This window comes from Oryzias latipes, chromosome 2 (genome assembly GCF_053564925.1).
Source record: "Oryzias latipes strain Hd-rR chromosome 2, Olatipes_Hd-rR_3.1".
In the NCBI taxonomy this organism is placed as follows: Eukaryota; Metazoa; Chordata; class Actinopteri; order Beloniformes; family Adrianichthyidae; genus Oryzias; species Oryzias latipes.
This window is the reverse complement of record NC_136238.1, coordinates 21,921,031-21,943,962: the sequence shown is the minus strand read 5'-3', so window position 1 is coordinate 21,943,962 and position 22,932 is coordinate 21,921,031. Positions and strand designations below refer to the sequence as shown.

Sequence of the window (22,932 nt, the reverse complement as noted above, 5' to 3'; positions counted from 1 at the left end):
AGGAATGTGTTTTTCTGAGTCAGTTGATGATGCTGATCGCTATGCTAGCACTTTTAGCCACATTAGCATAGCTAGCATAGTTAGCACAATTAGCATTTTAGGAAATGTGTTTTTCTGAGTCAGTTAATGATGCTGATCCCTATGCTAGCAATTTTAGCCACATTAGCATAGCTAGCATAGTTAGCATAATAAGCATTTACAGGAATGTGTTTTTCTAAGTCAGTTGATGATGCTGATCGCTATGCTAGCAATTTAAGCCACATTAGCATAGCTAGCATTGTTAGCATAATAAGCATTTAGAGGAATGTGTTTTTCTAAGTCAGTTGATGATGCTGATCGCAATGCTAGCACTTTTAGCCACATTAGCATAGTTAGCATAATTAGCCATAAGTCCATTTGGTCATAAGAAATACACTGCAATTAGATACCTATAGGATTGAGTGGAAATGATGGTAAACCCACCAGTCAGTCAAGCCTCCACCTTTCTCTTGTTGGCTACAGACAGGCACATTGACTTAATTACTTAAAAGCCCTTTATGACTCCACTGATAAACTGATTTCACTATGATCTCTTTATAACATTTTTTCATATTCAATCTTCACTTTACTCCGTTCTTCAGGTTCCAGAAGAATTTCATCTCAACTACAACATAACATTTTTAAGTCAATTTATAATATGGGAAATTGGTGCCAGGAAATAGAGTCACATTTGTTCAGCTATACAATAAAATGACAACTGAACAGACATTTTAAATGCCCTGAATTGCCTGTTCATTATCATTACAGAATTAAAGTGTGATTAATTGTTAGGAACTTATGCAATTACTCAGTCAGTTATTTTTTGGTAAGCTGACCTGTTTTCTCTTAGTGATGCAGCTATGTTGCTTTTACTAATGAAGACAGTTTAGAATTATTTAGATGGATTCATTAAGACCTCCAATGTCACCTCTGTGAAATATGCCACACATTTCCCCTCTGTCACCTTCCTTGGAGGATCATGAATTCAGTGTTCAATTGACCATGAATTCAGTCTTCAACATGCATATGCATGACCTCTGGAGCCCAGGGATTAGACGAGGATAGGTTAAACCTTTCTGGAATATAAGAGGTTAAAGCAATTTTCAACTGTTGAATAGTCTCATTTCACATGAAAAGAGAATTCCAGAAGAGCTGCAGCAGCTAACTCCACATATCTGACTCTTAAAGGACAAAAAAAGTGTCAGGGTGATGACAATAAAATGCAAATCAATGGAACCAATTGATCAAAAAATTACACATTTATTCAAAGTCAGCTTTATTGTCAAATATGCTGCATACACATGACATACAGTACAGACGAAATTACTTCCCTCTCGCCCTACAGTGCAAAGCAGCTTATAAAACGGTGATGCAGCTGGTCAGAATGCTCTCGATGGTGCCCCTGTAGAAGGTCTGCATGATGGAGGGAGGAGCTCTGGCCCTTTTTAGCTTGCAGAGGAAGTTGGGCTTTCTTGGCCAGCGATTCAGTGCTGTGGTTCCAAGAAAGGTCAATGGAGATGTGCACCCCAGGAACTTTGTGTAGCTCACCATTTGCCCAGCAGCCCTATTGATAATCAGTATAGTGTGCTTGGTTTGAGTTCTGCTGAAGTCCACAACCATCTCCTTTGTCTTCTCCACATTCAGGTGGAGAATGTTGTCTTTGCACCACAGAGCCAGCCGGTTCACCTCAATCCTGTAGGTGGTCTCTAAGATGCAGTCAACAACCGCTTACGTGTCAACCGCAAACCTGATGAAGAGATGATATACATTTAGTATTGCTATATTCATCAAATCTTAAAGAATTCTTCATCAACATAATAATCATTACAAAAGTAGAATACTATTTTTGGAAGATTGATGATTTTGATGTTTCATGTCAGTCAAATAACTTTCAAGGACACTGCAGGGAGTTGAACCCCATCTGGCTGAAGCCAGAGTACCAACTACCAGTGCCTTTTGCTTTTTTTTGACTGAACATGGAAGCAAAACCTGTATTCCAACCAGCATGTGACTTCAAATGATCAAACACACTTTAAATGATAATCTAATTACTTTACAAAAACTATCACAATTTACATGTTTGTGTCACATGCTTGTTGAAATACAGTAAAAGAAACCGAACATTTCAAAAATGAACATGAAAACATGCATTAAGAAAGAACAAAAAAATGAAGAACTTACCGTTTAAAATACATATGCCATTTAATATCAAAGAAAGCTATAAAAACTGTTTACCAGACAATTTACTACAATAGGTTTAGACCCCCCTCCCTCCAAATTTTCCACCAAATCCAACGACAAATCCCCACCCTACAATAAACACCAGGCTGTCTCCAGCAGAAAGCTCCCCCCTCTAGGATGCACTAAATGAACAGAGGATCCCCTCGTGGTCACTGAAGTAAATTTGACTGACCACGGCCTTGACAGTGAATTTGGAAGTTTTTACATAGACATGATCTATGATGGTTTCCCCCCTCTCTGTTGTGGGAGAAGTGACATGCTGCCTGAAGCCTCTGTCCGTCATCAGATTAAAAATGGAAGAGGACTTCAGGATGTCTTCATTAAAATCTCCCATCACTACTACTGATTCACTTTGACCTTCTAACCAAAGTACTAAATCCTGTAGGTGGGACCTAAACAGCACTACAGGATAGGAGGGGGGCCGATACACTACAGCTAACACTAAATTTAGAGCCAGACTCCTGTAAACAACACACTCCAAATTAAGGTCTGGCTTCTCCAGAATTTGGTAGTCTCCTCCGTCCGTACAGTAAATCCCAACCCCCCCATGTTGCTGGCTCTTCAGGCCAACTAATGCTGGGTTGGTTCCACTGTAGGAAAGCCCTCTCGGACGGCTGTGGAAACTGAAGCCGTCCATTTGGACAGCTTCTAAGGCAGAGCTAGGGGTCAGCCATGTCTCTGTCACAGCAATGCAGTTAGGCTGCAGCTGCTGTGTACAGTGGGCCAGATAGGAGACATGTCTGCACAATCCCTGAACATTCAGCAGGAAAACTCTGAAAGAAGACGGGTCACATCTTCTTTCATCACTCAGGAGGGGGGGCATCTTCTCCAGAGCAGCCTTCGCATGTTTATTGCAGTAAATCGCCTTTTCCTTAAAATCCCTAATTATCAAACCCTCGATGGTCCTGACCCGACTCACAGCAACGTAAACCTGTCCAGCAGCAAAGATCTTGTTGAAGGAGACCACAGCCTTGTCCACGGTCAGGCCTTGTACCTTGTGGACGGTACAAGCCCATGCCAGCTTGAGTGGGAACTGTCTCCTCATCCCCCCCTTTTGGCTCACCCGCTCTTCCTCGGGCCCTATAGCAGTGGAACCAGGCAAGTCGGCTTTGGCACACGTTCTCCGAGCTATTTTCCCAATTTCCTCATCATCAAATTTGACATAAACATATTTTGGAAACCCCCCCTCTGTGTAGGATTCAATGTGGGTGACTATGCCGCATGCCCCATTTACCAATCCATCTGTGATGTCTAAATTTTTGCATAGCATCACTCGAGCGTTGACTCCCAATAACAGCCTCTCTTCCAAACAGCTGTTCTTCACTTTTTTGTGATGCCCACTCATCAGTTGCAGTTTACCCGTCTCTTTACTCGGGATAAAGTCTTCTGCAACAATTTCACAGAAATCTTCACAAGTAATTTTGAGCTGCTCCAAGTTGTGTTGAAACACTTGGGCATTGGTGGGGAAAATGTGCAAAGCCGTGCTGTCCTCGCCCGTTTCACACTGCTTCAGCATTTGCACGTCACTAGGCAACAATTTGGTGTCTTTTGTCCGCGTCCTAAGCCTGTTTAACATTTGTGCAAATGCTTGGTCTTTCTGTCGGACAATCTCTGTCAGTTCAACCACTTTGAAGCACATGGACCACAAATTTAGCTCAGATTTGTCTGCATAAAGTGGTTTCCCTCTAACGGGAGGCAACTGATAGAAATCTCCAACAGCAATAATTGACACTTTTCCAAATGGGGAAAAGTCACCTGTTTGTTTAATTTGTCGCAGTCTGCCGTGGATGTAGATCAATAGTCTGTGGTCCACCATGGAAATCTCATCAATGATCAAAATCTGCAAATCGTGGTACTTAACGCGCATAGAATTAAGTTTCTCCTCGCCCAAAGGAGAGTACGGCAGACGGAATTCTGTACCGATTCCAAATGTAGTGTGAATGGTTGCTGCCTTCAGACTGTAGGCAGCAATCCCTGTGGGGGCGGTCAGCAGAACCGACACGGCGTCCGGCTGGAGACACAGAGGTGACAGCAACCTCGTAGCCTCGTACTGGATCGCTCTGATCAGGTGGCTCTTTCCAGTCCCTGCACCGCCTGTAACAAACATGTGCAGAGGATCTGGGTTCTGACCTGAGACCTTCTGTAAACACCACTCTCTGACATGGAGGAAGGTGGAGAGCTGCAGCTCATTCAGAGAGCTGATGAGCAACAGCCCCTCCTCCCTACTGAGACCGGGACTCTTCTCCAGCCGAGCAGCTTCTCCACGGAGAACATCCAGATCTGGAATGTCCTCCTGATGTTCCCCCTCTGTCCCTCTCTCTACCAGCTGCTCTCGCTGCTCCATCTCACTCTCCCGCTGCTCCAACTGGGCCCCGGGGACCAAAATGTCCCATGCAGCCTCCAAAAACTCTGCATCCGTCAGCTCAGCCTGGGCCAGCTCTAACGCATCAGCCTCAAGCTCGAACTTCTCCCGGTTACGATCGACAACACTTTCAACAGTGTGTTCGCCGCTTCGAAGACGCACTGTACCGGTCTTATAATAATCCTGATAGAATTTGAAATCCTGCGGTTTCAGGTCGTCGTCCGTGCGATACGGGAGGAATAATTGGAGAATACTCAAATGAAACCGCTCCGGATTTTTGTGCTCGGAGAAGCGCGCATAACGGACGACTGCAGGTTTGGTGCGTGTGCGTTTTACGACCAGACCACAATTATTTTGGAGCTCTATCGCATTTTTAGAGCTTTCGTTTTTTGACAATAGCCGATATTCCGACGCGAAAGTAGCGATACACAGGTCGTCAAATTCCTCATCGTGTGGCCTATTTTTGTACCGGTCCACGATGTTTAGCATCCACTGGGACCCGGACTCGTCTTGCTGCTGCAGAACAGCAAGCGGTTTGCTCATCCTAATGATGTTGTCCCCGGTTGGAATGAACACAACTTTTCTGGAGCATTCTTTTAGGTGCATATTAGCCAATCTATACACTGCTTCTTGAGCCGACACATGCCGATTATGTAAATACACGGTGCCTAATTTCTTCAGTGTCTCTTTTGCACTGGTGTTTCCCTTTTCTGCTTCTTTTTGGGTGTTTCGCAACAACAGGCCAATTTCGCGCTCTTCTTTTGAAATGTACGAGATGATGTACACGACACAAGCGAACGCATCAACGATGTACTGAATGTCCATGTTTGCATTCCAACATTTTAACAGGGACTTGTTGTAGGGGTTGATCCAGATTTCATTTTTGTTTCTTTTTAGGACGACCTGGCTTCTCCGATGGCAGGCCCTGAACAGTTTCTCGTATATTTCCTGGTCAATTTGGAAATACTCAAAGATCTGCTCCAGGGTTTCGAATTCTGATTTGTCGTCATTAACAACGCGGTTAATTTCGGTCAAAAAGTCAAATGCCTCCGCAGCAATCTGCTTCTTCATGTCAATCTTCCAGCAGATGCATTCTAATTTGGATACTTCGCCGGCTTTAACGTTCGGGTCGGTACATTTGGGGCATTTCACAATCTTTTCATCTTCGATAACAAATGTGCGGCCGGATGCTGTTTTTGGAAAGTTGAAGCGACATTTGGTCCCGCCCTTCTTACATGACTTGGTGTGGTTCCTAGAGTGCTGCTGGACAGCCAGAACAATTTCCTTCAACACATCATCATCAGGAATCTCGCAGGTGACGTATCTATCAATGAACGCCGCGACCTCCTCTTCCGACTCTTTCCCTATCCGTGGAGCCCCCTCAATCCAAAACAAAACGTGCACGTGAGGGGACCCACGCTGCTGGAACTCAATCCTATAAAAGAAATCCACAATTTTCCCTATAGGATTAGCCGGAGACATCAGGACCACCCTCAGGAAACAGTGCCAGCGGAAGTCAAACATGCGTGCCGCAGTGACACTGTTCCTGCGCAACAGTTCACATCTTTCAGCCCAATCCAACTGGTCAGCTGTCTGGGTTCTCCCCTCCTGTCTTAACACAGTGTTGAGGAGATTTTTCCAACGCATGTCGGCAGCAGAGAACGAACAGAACCACGTTGGAATACCCAGCTGACGAACACAGGCCAACAGGTCCTTCTGTGTTGCCTGCCAGAATGCCGGAGTGCCTCGAATAGGCCGGAGAAAACAAAAGCCCTGATCTGCTTCCAGCAGCTTCTTCAGGGTTTTCTCAGTACGTGCATCGGCACTTACACCTTCAGATGCACTTCCTGATTTTTCTTTTCTGAGAGCCACTGACACACTAGAAACAACCTTCTCCACCTCCGACATGTACTGTGCAAAAAAGATGTACTCGACGTTCTGCGCAAACCTACCGTCAGCATGGAGGATCCTGTTGTTAAAGTAACGCGAGAGAGTTAATTTGAACTTTCTGTTTTCATGGTAAACGTTTTTACCATCGGGAAAGATGACAGGAAAACATTTAGCTTCATTTTCGCGATTAGTCAATAATCGGACCGGATTGTTTCCTTCCGCCGGGGCCAAATTCAAAATGTCTTCAAAATATTGATCCAGGACTTCTTGGCCGATGTCCACTGGGAACAGAGCAGAATCTTGGAACATGCAGTGATTCTGTCTGTCATGGAGAAGCTCATCTTCTCCATCATCGGCCTCATCCTCTTTTTCATCTTTTTTGTCCGCCTGCTTTTCTGGTTCGTTGCGATTTTCTTCTTCCAAATCTTCTTTACAAAAGTCATTGAGCCAAGCTTCATTAAACTCTATGTCATTGTAATACTTATTGTTGCGTTTCAAATATTGCAAGGCCCGCCTAATGTGCATGGTATCCACAAACTGATACTCATAATGACCTTTGTAAGTCAGTTTACGCTTTAATTTGACGCGCAGCAGAGACCCTTCCATGTCTGACCGAGGCAGCACATTGGTCGTTTGCACCAAGTTTGCAGGAACACACGTGATTGGGCCGTGAACACCATTCTGCCCACCTTTAGGCAGAGCAAGCATCTTCATGAAAGGTATATGCAGTGCAATCAGATGCTGCTCTAAACTATTTAAACAAGCCAACTCAGGTGGGACAGGACACACCTCCAAATTGTTACCGACCCACTCAGGCGGGGTCAGACCTCTTTTTAACTTTGAGTCGCAGCAGTGGCAAATCCACAGAGCGCTCCTCGCCGTCCCTATAAACAAACATGGGCTCTCACAGTCCATGTTGCAGCGGTGCAGGTAGTCCTCACTAATGCACGCATCTGCAATCTCTGCCATCTTCACAGATTTGCTGTATGTCTCCCTGACACACAGCAAAACCTGGTGATGGAACAGAAGTCTGTTGCACACACAGCAAACAAACTCTGGACCTTTTTCCACCTTTTTCAGGAAGTCCTGCATGACTTCCTGAAAACTCTCTGCTTTCTTTTTATTTAACTGCCTCTTCTGCTGAACATTACTTATAACACTCTTTCTGAATGTAGAATTTTCCCTATACCTCTTTTTGTTTGAAGCTTTTACACTAATTTTGTGCGACTTATCATTCCTGTATTTTTCCTTGCTAAGTGCGATCAGTGTGTTCCGGTGTGTCGCATCTTTCCTATATTTGTTTATGCTAAGTTCTTTCTTAATCTTTCTTAATATTTCATCATCATGATATTTTGTTTTTCTTTTAGTTTTAATTTTCTCCATTTCATCAGAATAATTTGTTTTTGCTTTTAACTTTGCCATTTCTCTAAAATCTTCATTTTCCATGTATTGTAATTTTTGTCGTCTCCTATTACTTAACTTGACTTTTTGTCTGTAACTTGCATCTAGTAAATACTTATTTTTGATTGATTGCTTCAACCTCTCCCTCTTGTTTTCTCTGTTAATTTTTCCTTTATAGTTTCTCGCCATTTGCAGCCTTTTTTTATCTAAAACATATTTGGAAGATGGTTTTCCACTTCCACTCTGGTCATCAATTGTTAAACTACTCATTTTGTTTGTCGACTTAATGTCACCTTTTTCATGAGACCGCATGTCATAGGTTTTTGGTTGTTTGTTAGTAGAGGGACAACAACCAGCACAGCGGTCCTGTTGTGGGTCTTTAACGCAGACAACAGTCTCAAAATGTGTTCCACCACAATTTTCTATATAAATCGCATTTTCAGATAATTGTCGACCGCTGCTCTGGTGCCGAAGCCACCTGCCATCAAACAATACAAAAACATTTACTCCTAACAAATCCGCCGTGGCTTGAATTTCTACGTCTGTTGCCCAAACACTAACAAAACGCATTCTAGATTTGGTTATGTACTCAGCCACAGAGGAGTACTCGCGCCCAATTACCCAGCTGTACAGATCGGGGTGTTTTTCTAATTGTTTCACGACGGCTAACCGAATTTTTCTGTGGCTGTTTTGGGATCCGGTCAAAGCTTGAGAGATGGCCCTAAAGTAACAATTTCCATCTCCAATGATTCTTTCGTTGGTGCAGGGGGGCCCTAACAAACCAATGGGAGGAGCAGGTGGGGCATTAAAATTTTGGAACTCAATATTTAACATTGAGCACAGAGCCTGGCAGACATGCTGATTTAAAGGGTTAAAATAGAAAATTTCCTGCTCAGGCTCACTAAAAATTACATCCTGTTCCTCCACAGCAACATCAAATTTCACTTTCTTCAGGTTTTCAACAGAAGGGTCTGCAATATCAATTCTTGAATCCATTTTTCGTTTTGTTGCTGTCTTTTTAAATTCTAAAGTGACATCTAATGAAGTGTCATGGAAGAGGCTCTCTTTGCAGAGGTTCAGGGAGTTACTTTCTGCAGGACTTCCTAAGAAAGGGCCAAATGTATTGGAAGCAGAAAAAACAACGCCAACCATTTCAAACTCTGTGAGGACAATGCCCTCGACTGACCTCTGCAGGTAGTGGTGAACTTCATCCACAGACTCAAAAAACAAAACTACACTGGATCCATCAGGGACCCTCATCCCTTCAGGACTGCGAGAATGGGAGTCTATAATAGCCCAGCGTCCATTCTCAGCAATGACGGCACACGTGTTCTCACACAGTGTCAGCAGACACGTGTTGTACTGTGCCGTCATCCTAGCCAGCCCCTCCTTCAGGGGAACCAACACACCAACATCAACAAACTCACCTGAATCTATCCTAGCATCCCCACTAACAACTTCCCCAAAATCACAGGACAGTTTAACCCCATCTACCACTACTTGACCTGGAAGATCAGTCACTCTCAGAAAACCTGCAGAGTCAGTGATTTTGTTCTGTCTCTGCAGGTCCGAGTAAACCTGATCTCCAGCAAGCAGCACAGAATCCAACTCGCAGCTGTCCCACTGAAACACACTTTTAACACTGTGCTTGGCAGCAGCCACCAAAGAGATGGCCATGCACTGCCGCCCACTGTTGCTCCCAAACAGCTCACTGCCCTGGTGAAACGATCCTCTGATGCTGGGGAACTTTAACGTACCAGCAGCAGGAACAGGACCAGGCTCCTGGACCTCAGAGGTTACCAGCTCATCATCCGAGGAGCCAAACGTTACACCAACCTCCATGTCAACTGAACTGCAGTCTGACACAGCCTCAACATTACAACTGGCAGGAGCAGGAACCACTTCACTCAAGTTTTCAGAGGAACCAAACAATATTACAGGGTCTGAACTTGGCTGAACCACACAGCAGATGCAGGAAGGAGAACAGCTCTTACCTTTGCTGCTCTTCTTACCTCCTGCAGCAGGCTGTCCACGCTGCTGCTGGTCCTTTAGAAAAAAGGAGAAAAGAAAGACATTATTTTAAAAGGATACAAGGCTTAGGAAGCATTTTGATCATACTTGCCCAAGAATCATGTCTGCTACTAAAGGACCACACAAACCAACATGTCAAGGTTAAAATGACTAAATAAATAAAAACATCACTCCTAAAGAAAATAGAGCCTTTTTCTTTTAGTCTCTCACCTGGTCCACAGGCCGCTCCACCGTCACGTCCTTGGTAGGAGACCTAGGTGTCACCCCCACACGGTCCTGCATACAAACATGAAATGTATTTAATGTCGCACTTTTTCCATAAACTTAGGTGCTGCAGCATTCTGACTAAATGAAACTACAAAGTCATTATACCTGGGCCGGCACCCTCTCCTTCCTGGCACGCCTGGCAGGTGAAGGCCGGGGTTTCACCTCCACGTGCTCGGGGACCTCCGCCTTAGTAAAAAACAAAAGAACACAAAAATACACACCATTAAATATCTCACTTTATAAATCTGTTTTGACCTCTACAACACATAACACTGAAATGTGTCCTATTCTTACCTGGGGCCTGGGGGCAGCCCTCTGGGATGCAGCCACAGCCCTCCGGCGACGTCTAGCGCGAGACGTCTGAGGAATAATGACAAACACCAGAAAAAAGGGCATTTAGGAGCAGTTTTAAAGCTATTCTGAACTCTGAGCATCAAGACAAAACAGTTACCTTGTTCCCGGCGGGAACAGGCGCAGCAGCTCCAGCACAGTCCAGATCTGACGGGTAAAATTTGTCCATCAGATCCAGAATAGCAGGGCTGAAGCGCACGGGCGACACCGGGAGAGGAGCGGCCTGTGGAATAGAAAACACAGAAATGTTATCATGTGTACACAACACACACACTGCAGTTTTATTTTTCCTGCAACTCACCTGCTCCAATCCCCGCCCGTGCCAGGATGCCAGAGGAGAGCGGTCTGCACCTGAAGGACTGGCTTTCTGTAGAGAGTGAGAAAGAAAGAGAAAACTATTTAGACACTTGAACTAGCCTCTTCCATGGACCACAGACCTGCTCTGCACACGCCACTTCTGGTCTGGCTTTCAGGAAGCTGGATTCACCTTGAACACATGTACAAGTTTAAAACAGGAAAATCATTTCATTTGTATGAAATGAGCTGACGCTTACCTTTGCCTTCCCTACCTTGCAAGCCCACTCAAAAGGGTTGGTTGGAGGAGGGGACACAGGGTGCTCCCTCACAACCACCTTAGGAGTGACTCGCCGCACGGCAGGCCGGGGCGACGCAGGAGGAGGCGCCTGGACCTCTGGCTCCACCAGCTGCAGAGCAGAGTAGTTCCACAGCAGGGAAGCCAGAAGGACCATCCCTCCATCGTCACTCAGGTGGACCTGAGAGACACAAAAAAACAAGAAAACCCCACGAGATTTGATTTGAGGCTTATTGTACTGAGAAAAGCTGTCTGCATCAAAAACAACCAGAACCATCAACCTACCCCATCGCGGGCCCACAGCTCCAAGCGGTCCAAGCTGAAGTGCTCAGCAACAGACAGGTACTTAATGCCTGCACAGGAATGAAAGTTAGTGACCTGTTCCCCCAGACAATCATCTACATGACAACCAACAAGGACATGATGTTATACCCATCTGCGCCGCCACTCGGTTGAAGTCCTGGCGGAGGAACGTCTGCAGGTCTGGGGCCACAGTCAGGCGAGGCGGGAAGTCCAGGACGAAGAGCTGGTAAAACAATCCCACAAACACACAAACCAGCTTCAGTAATTACACTTTCTGCTCCTGCATCCCCCTCTGCTTCTCTTCATCGTGCAACGATTAAAACACACTTACCTTGGACCACTTGGACTGGAGCAGAGTCAGGAGCCGCCTGAAGTCCACAGCTGCCTCGGGGAGCGTCCGGCTGGCCGTCAGGTTGTTGCTGGGGGCGAGAAGACACACAAGATCGGGGGTACGTGGAATGTTTGCGTGCCTTACCTCTTTGTACAGCTCGGCTGCACTGGCGCCAGGGGTGGACATGAACCCGAAGGTCATGCCCCCACCCCCAGGCATCCGGACGATCCCGTCCACCAGGGCGCGAAGGTGGGAGTCTCCTACCACCAGGACGAACTGGAACACATGCAGTTGTTGTCATAGCCATAACTTACACTGGGTAACAGTCAGTCACAGGTACGTTACCTTCTCCCCGGGAGACTCTGGCGGCACAAGGCACTTGTGGCTCTTCCCGGTGGCAGAAGACACTGGCCATCTTCGCACGGGGTGCCTAAACCCAGTGCCGGAGCCTGGGAAATACAACACGTTAGGGTGTATTCTCTTTTTAGCCAACAGCACATGCACATGCATCAATTCATAAAAGATTAGGGAGCAGAATAAAACTGATGCAATAATGGAGAGAAAAAAAATCTCAGTTACTTACGTGAACTCGGAGCACTCGGGCTTGGATGGCCAGTCGGTCCCAGGTCCATGGGCGCGAAGTTCCTGGCACGGGCTCTGCGGTGGTCCTTGCCCCGTGGCATCTACCCAAAGATCATAAACACACAAAAACACACAAAAAACACTTTTAGCACAACCAGTACTTTTATAATATAAGATCATTTTGTCCAATATACATTAAAACTAATTTTCCTTGACAATATAAATAATAGCAGTACGTTTAAAAAGCATTGTATGTTACTTTCAGAATAAACTTTAGAAAAAGATTTACAGCAAGCAAAAATAGTTGCCACTGTTTGTGAGCAGTCTTTTATTCAGTATTTCTATTAATCTATTCCAAAAAACACAGAATGAAATAGTGTGCTATATATCTTTTTTGTTTTAAAAAACAGATCTTAAAGAAAATATAACTTTTTGCTGAGCACTGCAGCAGCAGAAGCAGGACATGCTAAAATTCACATGGACAGTCAGCCCAGAAATAAGATAAATCTGGCCAAGCAGCAGGAAATGACCAAAACGACAATAAAAAATAAAAACAAAAATCAGCCAGGTGCATTAACAGGCCTCTTTCATGTCAGGAAAACTGATTTAGTGCAGCAACCAGCATGTTCAAAATGTTTGCAGCAGAAAAACACGTCTGACTTCTGACTGTGCAGCTGCAAGTTACATTTATTACAATTAAGATTTTTATCTGAACTATCATTTCATTTAAAAAAAAATGTTGAAATACTAGAAAGCATTTTTTTTCAAGAGGTTTTTTCCCTTTGGAGAAAAGCACACCTGTTTTTAATAAGATACCCTTTGAAAAGTAACATTACTAGTTCAAAATGGCTTCTTCTGCTACATATATGAAGTATATTTTGGTGAGCCATCAGTTCTTTATTCATTACTTCTATTAATCTTTTCCAAAACACTTCTACAGAATGAAATAATGTGCTTTAAATCTTTTTTGTTTTAACAAACAGATCTTAAAGAAAATCTACCTTTTTACCAATATTTTCCTCCAGAGGATACACAGATCACAAACAGGCCTTTAATTTCGCATCAAGTCAGCAGATAAACTTTACAGTTTCAGGAGATCCTCAGCCATAAATCCACAGATCTAACTAAATTTAACTTCATCATTTGGCTGAGGTTACACAATCTCACAAACTTGCATCAAAACAACATGCAGCTCCATGAGTGATCAGTACTTTCATTTAGAAGAAACCAGCTGCACCAGCAAGCCCAAACCATCCATAGGTGAATTCACACTAAAAATCACAGCATTCAAATTAAATCTACCAAATAGAATCAATCACAACATCCAGGAGTCAACAGTAACAGTCACTGCGAAGACAGTAACTAATACATAATAGCATCTACCTACATGCAAATGTAACCCAATGTGTGTCACATTTCAGGTAAAATGAACAAAAAAAAAAGAATCCTAGCAGGTTCTATTTGTAATGATCTTACAAATCCATGTGAACTTGGAACATTGTAAACACAAAATAAATACCCCAATTTAAAAATGTCATACGTTTTAAAAAAAACTCTTAATGACTTAACAAAAGAACATTTATAATAAATGCTTTACCTCTTTGACAAAAGATTTAGAACATAGCTGAATTTTTTCATGTGCAGTTAGATTTTTTTTTTTTTAAATGCAACTTTTGATGCAATTTAGAAGACATTTTTAGTTCTAAACTGAATGAAAGCAATACAATCAGCACTGAATTGAATAACAGTAAAATATATATAAAATCACCAAGCAATAACACAATAAAATTAGACAATGCCACAGCAATAAAGCAGCAAACCGCATGAACAGATGAGTGAACACCGACCGGCACCCCCCCCCCCCCCCCATTCCGGCAACATCAAACACACCGACTGTCCTCTGAAGTTAAAGCTAAAGCCCAGTCGAAGCTAAGCCACTAATAAATTACAAATGCAACACTCACAACAGCAAAAATATGAACCACGGGCATTTTGCTCTCAAAACTTTAGCTTTGGGTAATTCCATACAAAGCTAACACAAACTAGCTTGCTTCAGAAAAAACGTCCACTTGATTGATGTTAAGATAACTTCAACACGAGGCAAGGTCACTGATAAAAATCACACAAATGCAACACTCATGTTCACAACAGCAGAAAAATAAATCAAGCATTTTACTCTCAAATACTTTCAAGTTTGGGTCTGGACTAGCTAGCTAACGCGCTAGCTAGCTAGCTTCAAAATGTTATCCTTTTGAAGTTAAGCTAACTTCAACACGAGGCAAAGTCACCGATATAATTACACAAATGCAACACTCATCTTCACAACAGCAGAAAAATAAACCAAGCATTTTACTCAAATACTTTTAAATTTGGGTCTTTCAATGTTCTGGCTTGCTAACGCTAGTTAGCTAGCTTAAAACGGCAGTTAGCTAGCTTAAAACGGCAATGCTTTGAAGTTCGGCTAAACTTCGACACACAGCAAACAAAGTGACTACTAAAATGCAATACTCTTTTTTACAACAGCAGAAATATAAAGCACAAGCATTTTACTCTCTAATACGTCTGAGATATTTATAAAACGCTTACCTTCTCGACGTAAAAAGTGGGCCGGGGCAACAAAATGGAGTCCTACAGAGACAGAGGAGAAGAAAAAACGGGGGGATGGGTGGAGAATAAAAACTCTGGGGGGAAAGATGGAGTTAAATCCTCTTTTGGTCGAGGTAACAGGCAGTAGAGATCCTTCTCTGGCGAAAATCAGCCGATCCTCTGGATACAGAAACCAAGGAAAACCTTTTCTCACAGAGCTCTGACAGACACGTCCGATCACTCAGAAGTCCCGTGGGAAAAGGGACGAATTCTCCACCGTTCCAGAAAGTTCTACCAGTTTGGACCAATCACAGACAGCCACACCCCAATTTTTTTTACGTGATTGGATAGAAAACGGGCAAAACCATTTGTAGGAATTTTGCAATTACAAAATCATAATACTTTATTATTCACAACGTTTTAAGAACCGACTCAGCATTACTTACTGTTTGCAGAAAAAAAGAGTGAGTCTGTGAATTACATCAGTGACAATGCTTTTATATAAAATAGTATCAGCATTTATTTAATTCCTTTCAAAATTTGTCTACAGCAGCTTCACAAAATGGCGGCTCCCGGGTGGAATAAAAACGTTTAATATATAATGTATTTTTTATAAATGACTCCTTTGTGACATTTCTAAGCAATACAAACTAATTTGACATAAAATACACCTTTGTGAATGGACAAGATGTTTTTTTAATCATACTTTGTTAGCAGAGAGCAGTTTTTTTATTGGTGATGACTTATGAGCATGTAGCACAACAGTTAAAATGTATTTACATTTTAACTGTCTGTATCAATGCCCCCCCCCCCCCCCTTAAAACCTGATTACTATTTTCAATTTAAATAAAAAAACACCTTTGTATTTAAAAATGATTATAGATTTTTTTTGGTTACATTTGTTCCCCTAAAATTTGGAAGCCTATTTTTTAAGTACAAAGCATCTTTATCTCATCAGAAAAAAGAAATACCCACCTGTCCACATTCAATGAGGTTTGAACTGCTCCATTTCTCCTTTAAAGACTGATGGTTTTCTTTAATTCTGGCCTAACATGATTTTTTTTAACATGTTCACACACAGAAAGTTGTTTGATTTCTTACAAAAAGTGAAAATTGTCACCACATCAGTATGTAAGCTAGATGAGCTTTTGTGAGTGTTACATGTCAATCATTGTAGGTTATGGGAAGCATTCAAGCATCTTCACTCAGTGAGAAAATGACAAAATACCACGTTGACTTGATTTATTCACATCACAAAGAACACAGGTTTCAGTGACAGATAACTGCTTTGCCATCCCGTCTCTGCTGACGCTCACAGCATCTCCTCATCAGCTCAGTCATCTCCTGCTCCACCTCCTTCTGAAGACCTTTGACCCGCCTCACTTCAGTTAGCTGTTGGAATCTGATCTTGTTCTTCACTTCACCTCTTCTCTTCTGGAGGGGACGGATCATCTCAGTGAAGACCTCCTCACTCTCCTCCACCTGCTGTTGAAGCAGCTGTGAGATGAGACGGTGTTATGTTCTTCCACAGAGCAGAGAGAACAGATTGTGATCAGTGTGACAGAACATCCTCATCACCTCATCATGACTGGAGCAGATGTTCTCCTGCAGGTTCTTGGAGGGTCCCACCAGCTTGTGTTTCTTCAATGCAGCTGCTTTCAAATGAGGCTGAAGGTGTTCCTCACAGGAAGGAGAAAGGCTGGTGAGACAGGACTTCAGGGCATGTCGTTTTTTCCAGTGCAGACGTCACAGACCACATCTGCTCCGCATCTCTAAGCAGCTTGAAGTTCCTGTGACCACAGTGGCACATATTAGTCAGAAGTTTAAGACCCACGGGACAGTAGCCAACCTCACTGGACGATGGAAGAGGAACATTGATGACAAACTGAGGAGACGGATAGTTGTAACTGTATCCAAAGAACCCAGAACAACCTCTAAAGACATCAAAAGTAAACTCCTAGATCAAAGTACATCAGTGTCAGATCGCACCATTCATGGTTCTTTCAGCCAGAGTGGACTTCATAGGAGACGACCAAGGAGGACACCACTGTTGAAAGGAAATCATACAAAAGCCAGACTGGAATTAGCAAAAATGCATGTTAACAAGGCACAAAGCTTCTGGGAAAATGTCCTTTGGACAGATGAGACCAAACTGGAGCTTTTTGGTAAGGCACATCAGCTCTATGTTGGTAGACTCAAAAATGAAGCACACAACCAAAAGAACACTGTCCTCCTGTGAAACATGGAGGAGGCTCAGTGTTTGTTTAAGAATTTTCTGATGGGACACTGCAGGATTTCCTTTTCTTTGTCAGAGGTCCTGGGAAACAGGCTGAGACATTGGTCTGAATTTTCTAAAAAGGTCTCAAAAAGTCTTCAATTGAACTAGAAGAAACTTCCAGGAACCCTGATGTAAACTCATTGAACAGATAAAATTCCTGCTCTGTTTTAAAGGGAGTTCTCTTTTCTACATCAGGTGATGGAAAGCAGAAGCTGCAGTGATGAAGACGCTGATGGACTCTTCATGCTCCTCCAAGGACCAGTTAGACGGAAGTCTGCACATCCTCACAATCACACACACAATCACACTGACATTTGTATTTACAAGGCTTTTTTGTTCAAAGTGGTTTCAGATTGTGTCAGTCATGAAAGTAAAAATCTTGTAAATAACTGTGTTGCAGAAATAAAAGTCTCTTCACACTGGAGAAATGAACAGGTGTTTTTCATGTCTGTTTTCACATATTAGCATAAGACCTAAAATAACATTGATTCTATGAGCTATTGTCAAATGAACTGTTATCTGAATGGAAGATTCATGCATTCATCTCTTCACTCAAGTTCTGGCCCTTCATTTTAAAAGCTTTGACTCAAAGACACATTCTTGTCAAATATGTGAAAACGTTCACTGCTGGACAGTAACACATAATGAAAAATGGGTTCATAAATTCAAACAAACTCTTCATACTTTCATACTAAGGAGCTACCATGTTTACAGTGCAACAACACAAGAAAAATGTGACCTGCTGAGGATGTTTAACCTAGAAAGTCAAGTTTATATCCAGCCATCCATATCCTTCACCAGTTTGATCCTTTGTGGGGACACAGAGCTGCAAGAGTCTGGCTACTGTTGGGCTAAGGCTACACCCTGGACTTCACTTATATCACATGCACATGCAATCAGACTTACAGGAAGAGAAGGGGGGGGTCAGGGGTATGAAGTGGCTGCTTAGCAAGAGGGGTCTGGTTAATGGTGGGTGGTGAGAGCACTGGTGGTGCCTACACCAGGGCAGCAGGGGCGGGTGGGGTGTAGAAGCAGGGAAGGAGGGGGGGGGGGGTGCGTAGAACCAGGGAGCGAGGGCGGGTGGTGCGTAGACGTGGGAAGCGAGGGCGGGTGGGACGTAGAGGCGGGGGCTGGGAGCGAATGGTGCATAGAGGTGGGCAGCGAGGGAAGGGGCGGTAGCGCCTGCGGGCCATACAACGCCGCTTGCGGCTTTAATTATTATTATTCTTCTTGCACACTAACGGCGTCTTTGAGCTTAATTTTGACCCCCGCCACATACCCGAAAACTCACCAAAATTGGCACACATCTGGGATAAATTGAAAATGAATTTTCGGCAAAGAGAACGTCACCCCCCCGAAGTCGATGACATCACAGCGAGCGTTCCCGTAAAAAAAATGAATGGGCCGAAAATCGCTTATGGGGCCAAAAAAAAATATTTCAAATTAGAGCAACGAAACCAAAACACGTGTGTTGGAGATATCCCAAAGAAGTTCTGAAATCATTATGGGATGGCCACACGACCTACGGCTTGGCGGCCATTTTGTGGCGAACTCAGAGAAATGGCGATTTTCGTGTTTTTTCACAATATGGGAAAACGACACTTTTGTTCAAGCGATTTTCACGAAATTGCACACACATGCCACAAACACGATTCTACAACTACCAAAGAAGTTTTGTTGACCTTTGACCTTGGCAAGGGGCGGCCATCTTGAATTTTCATAAAAAAGCACCTTTAGTAACGGATACAAACGAAAACTCGTCCTAGGGATTTTTATCAATCTTTTTGAAACTTCTCGGGCATCAATGGCAAGCTACTGTGGACAAAATGTTGGAATTAGAAGTTGTAGAATTTGAAACGCGTGCGCGTGGCGAATTCGCAACCGTCGCCATTTTAGCTAGCTCGCACATATTTTATCGGAATAGCCTGAAACTGAAATATGCGATACCCTGGCCCACACTGAACAAAATGATGTCACATACGACAAAATCCATAAAGGAATGTGGCCGTGGTAAACAAAAAACGATCGCAAAAAAAAGTGCTGACTCGGCTAAAAAAAAAAATTTCGGATTTTTTTTTTAAGAATCGGCTAGCGAAACCCAGATAACTTTGTCGGGTATATCCAAAGAAAGTTTTGAAATCATTACGTAATGGCGACACGACCCACGGTTTGGCGGCCATTTTGTGCCAAAATCTGCCATTTTGAGTTTTTCGCGATTTTACACAATATGGAAAAATGAACTTTTTTTCGAGCGATTTTCACGAAATTTGACGCGCATGTCCCTAGCGTAAGTCTACAATCACCTCTGGAGTTTCGTCGACCTTTGACCTCGGGAAAAGGCGGCCATCTTGAATTTTCTATAAAAAACACCTTTACCACCGGATTCAAACGTAAACTTGTCGTTGGAATTTTCATCGATCGTCTCGAAACTTTTTGGGCATCAATGGCAAGCTACTGTGGAAAAAATGTTGGAATTAGAAGTTGTAGATTTTGAATGGCGTGCGCGTGGCAAGCTAGCAAAGTGGCGCAGTGTTATAATTCCCATGCATTTCAATACAATACAGTGAAAATTGAATGCATGCATTAATGCCTGAAACTGAATACATTGAAAAACACTGGATCTGGACATATAAGGAATGTGGGCGTGGTTAGCATAAAACCACTGTTGCTAAGGACAACAAAAAGTTTACTTTTATCGATTTGTCCGAAACTGACGTCAATCTGTTCGTCCTCCCAAGGGGACCGAAACATAAAATGGTTGCTATGGAGATAAAATTAACAGAAAAGCCACAATTTTGGAAAAAGTGGGTTTTTTATCAACTTATGGCATATAGCTCTCACCAATGGAGGAATGTGTTTTTCTGAGTCAGTTGATGATGCCGATAGCTATGCTAGCACTTTTAGCCACATTAGCATAGCTAGCATAGTTAGCATAATTAGCATTTTTAGTAATGTGTTTTTCTGAGTAAGTTGATGATGCTGATCGCTATGGTAGCACTTTTAGCCACATTAGCATAGCTAGCATAGTTAGCATAATTAGCATTTTTAGTAATGTGTTTTTCTGAGTAAGTTGATGATGCTGATCGCTATGGTAGCACTTTTAGCCACATTAGCATAGCTAGCATATTTAGCATAATTAGCATTTTAGGTAATGTGTTTTTCTGAGTCAGTTGATGATGCTGATCGCTATGCTAGCACTTTTAGCCACATTAGCATAGCTAGCATAGTTAGCATAATTAGCATTTTAGGTAATGTGTTTTTCTGAGTCAGTTGATGATGCTGATCGCTATGCTAACACTTTTAGCCACATTAGCATAGCTAGCATAATTAGCATTTTAGGTAATGTGTTTTTCTGAGTCAGTTGATGATGCTGATCGCTATGCTAGCATTTTTAGCCACATTAGTATAGCTAGCATAGTTAGCATAATTAGCATATGCAGTTTTGACTAGCCTTCATCAAAAGTGGGGGCTGAGGGCGGTGAGGGCGGTGAGGGCGGTGGTGCGTAGATTTGGGCGTGGAAGTCGGGTTGCGTCTGCGGGCCATACAACGCCGCTTGCGGCTTTAATTATTATTATTCTTCTTGCACACTAACGGCGTCTTTGAGCTTAATTTTGACCCCCGCCACATACCCGAAAACTCACCAAAATTGGCACACACCTGGGATAAATTGAAAATGAATTTTCGGCAAAGAGAACGCCACCCCCCCGAAGTCGATGACATCACGGCGAGCGATCCCGTAAAAAAAATGAATGGGCCGAAAATCGCTTATGGGGCCAAAAAAAAATATTTTGGAATACAGTTACGAAACCAAAACACGCGTGTTGGAGATATCCCAAAGAAGATTTGAAATCATTATGGGATGGCCACACGACCTACAGCTTGGCGGCCATTTTGTGGCGAACTCAGAGAAATGGCGATTTTCGTGTTTTTTGACAATATGGGAAAACGACACTTTTGTTTATGCGATTGTCACGAAATTGCACACACATGCCAAGACCCTGATTCTACAATAACCAAAGAAGTTTCGTTGACCTTTGACCTTGGGAAGGGGCGGCCATCTTGAATTTTTATAAAAAAGCACCTTTAGTAACGTATACAAACGAAAACTCGTCCTAGGGATTTTTATCGATCTTTTTGAAACTTCTCAGGCATCAATGGCAAGCTACTGTGGACAAAATGTTGGAATTAGAAGTTGTAGAATTTGAAACGCGTGCGCGTGGCGAATTCGCAACCGTCGCCATTTTAGCTAGCTCGCACATATTTTATCGGAATAGCCTTAAACTGAAATATGCGATACCCTGGCCCACACTGAACAAAACGATGTCACATACGACAAAATCGATAAAGGAATGTGGCCGTGGTAAACAAAAAACCGTCGCAAAAAAAAGTGCTGACTCGGCAAAAAAATTTTTTTTCGGATTTTATTTTTAAGAATCGGCTAACGAAACCCAGATAACTTTGTCGGGTATATCCAAAGAAAGTTTTGAAATCATTACGTGATGGCCACACGACCTACGGTTTGGCGGCCATTTTGTGCCAAAATCTGCCATTTTGAGTTTTTCGCGTTTTTACACGATATGGAAAAATGAACTTTTTTTCGAGCGATTTTCACGAAATTTGACTCGCATGTCCCTAGCGTAAGTCTACAATCACCTTTGGAGTTTCGTCGACCTTTGACCTCGGGAAAAGGCGGCCATCTTGAATTGTCTATAAAAAAACACCTTAACCACCAGATTCAAACGTAAACTTGTCGTTGGAATTTTCTTCGATCGTCTAAAAAATTTTTGGGCATCAATGGCAAGCTACTGTGTAAAAAATGTTGGAATTAGAAGTTGTAGATTTTGAACGGCGTGCGCGTGGCAAGCTAGCAAAGTGGCGCATTGTTATAACTCCCATGCATTTCAATACAATACAGTGAAAATTGAATGCATGCATTAATGCCTGAAACTGAATACATTGAAAAACACTGGATATGGACATATAAGGAATGTGGGCGTGGTTAGCATAAAACCACTGTTGCTAAGGACGACAAAAAGTTTACTTTTACCGATTTCTCCGAAACTGACGTCAATCTGTTCGTCCTCCCGAGGGGACCAAAACATAAAATGGTTGCTATGGAGATAAAATCAACAGAAAAGCCGCCATTTTGGAAAAAGTGGGCTTTTTAGCAACTTATGACATATAACTCTCACCAATGGAGGAATGTGTTTTTCTGAGTCAGTTGATGATGCTGATCGCTATGCTAGCACTTTTAGCTATGTTAGCATAGCTAGCATAGTTAGCATAATTAGCATTTTAGGTTATGTGTTTTTCTGAGTCAGTTGAAGATGCTGATTGCTATGCTAGCACTTTTAGCCACATTAGCATAGTTAGCATAGTTAGCATAATTAGCATTTTAGGTAATGTGTTTTTCTGAGTCAGTTGATGATGCTGATCGCTATGCTAGCACTTTTAGCCACATTAGCATAGCTAGCATAGTTAGCATAATTAGCATTTTAGGAAATGTGTTTTTTTGAGTCAGTTGATGATGCTAATCGCAATGCTAGCTCATTTAGGCACATTAGCATAGCTAGCATAGTTAGCATAATTAGCATTTTAGGAAATGTGTTTTTCTGAGAGAGTTGATTATGCTGATCGCTATTCTAGGACTTTTAGTCACATTAGCATAGTTAGCATAGTTAGCATTATGAGCAAATCC

General features: G+C 42.8%; 1 protein-coding gene across 3 annotated transcripts; it reads right to left on the bottom strand.

The window, feature by feature from the left end:
* Nucleotides 1–530: 530 nt before the first annotated feature.
* On the bottom strand, nt 531–15,629 carry LOC105353590 (uncharacterized). Of its 3 annotated transcripts, none has more exons than XM_078933941.1 (13): nt 14,956–15,582; nt 12,371–12,470; nt 12,133–12,236; nt 11,788–12,063; nt 11,586–11,679; nt 11,439–11,506; nt 11,116–11,334; nt 10,662–10,928; nt 10,505–10,570; nt 10,316–10,396; nt 10,154–10,219; nt 9,907–9,958; nt 531–1,765 (listed from the first exon to the last, which is right to left on the bottom strand). In XM_078933941.1, exons 2-13 carry the CDS (start codon nt 12,468–12,470, stop codon nt 1,725–1,727), a joined length of 1,434 nt encoding a protein of 477 aa, XP_078790067.1. In that variant the 5' UTR covers nt 14,956–15,582; the 3' UTR covers nt 531–1,724. The 3 variants fall into 3 exon arrangements, with proteins under 3 accessions (XP_078790067.1, XP_078790066.1, XP_078790065.1); XM_078933940.1 differs by lacking the exon at nt 531–1,765 and having other exon boundaries at nt 1,800–9,958; nt 10,662–10,784; nt 10,863–10,928; nt 14,956–15,629; XM_078933939.1 differs by lacking the exon at nt 531–1,765 and having other exon boundaries at nt 1,800–9,958; nt 14,956–15,629.
* Nucleotides 15,630–22,932: the final 7,303 nt, after the last annotated feature.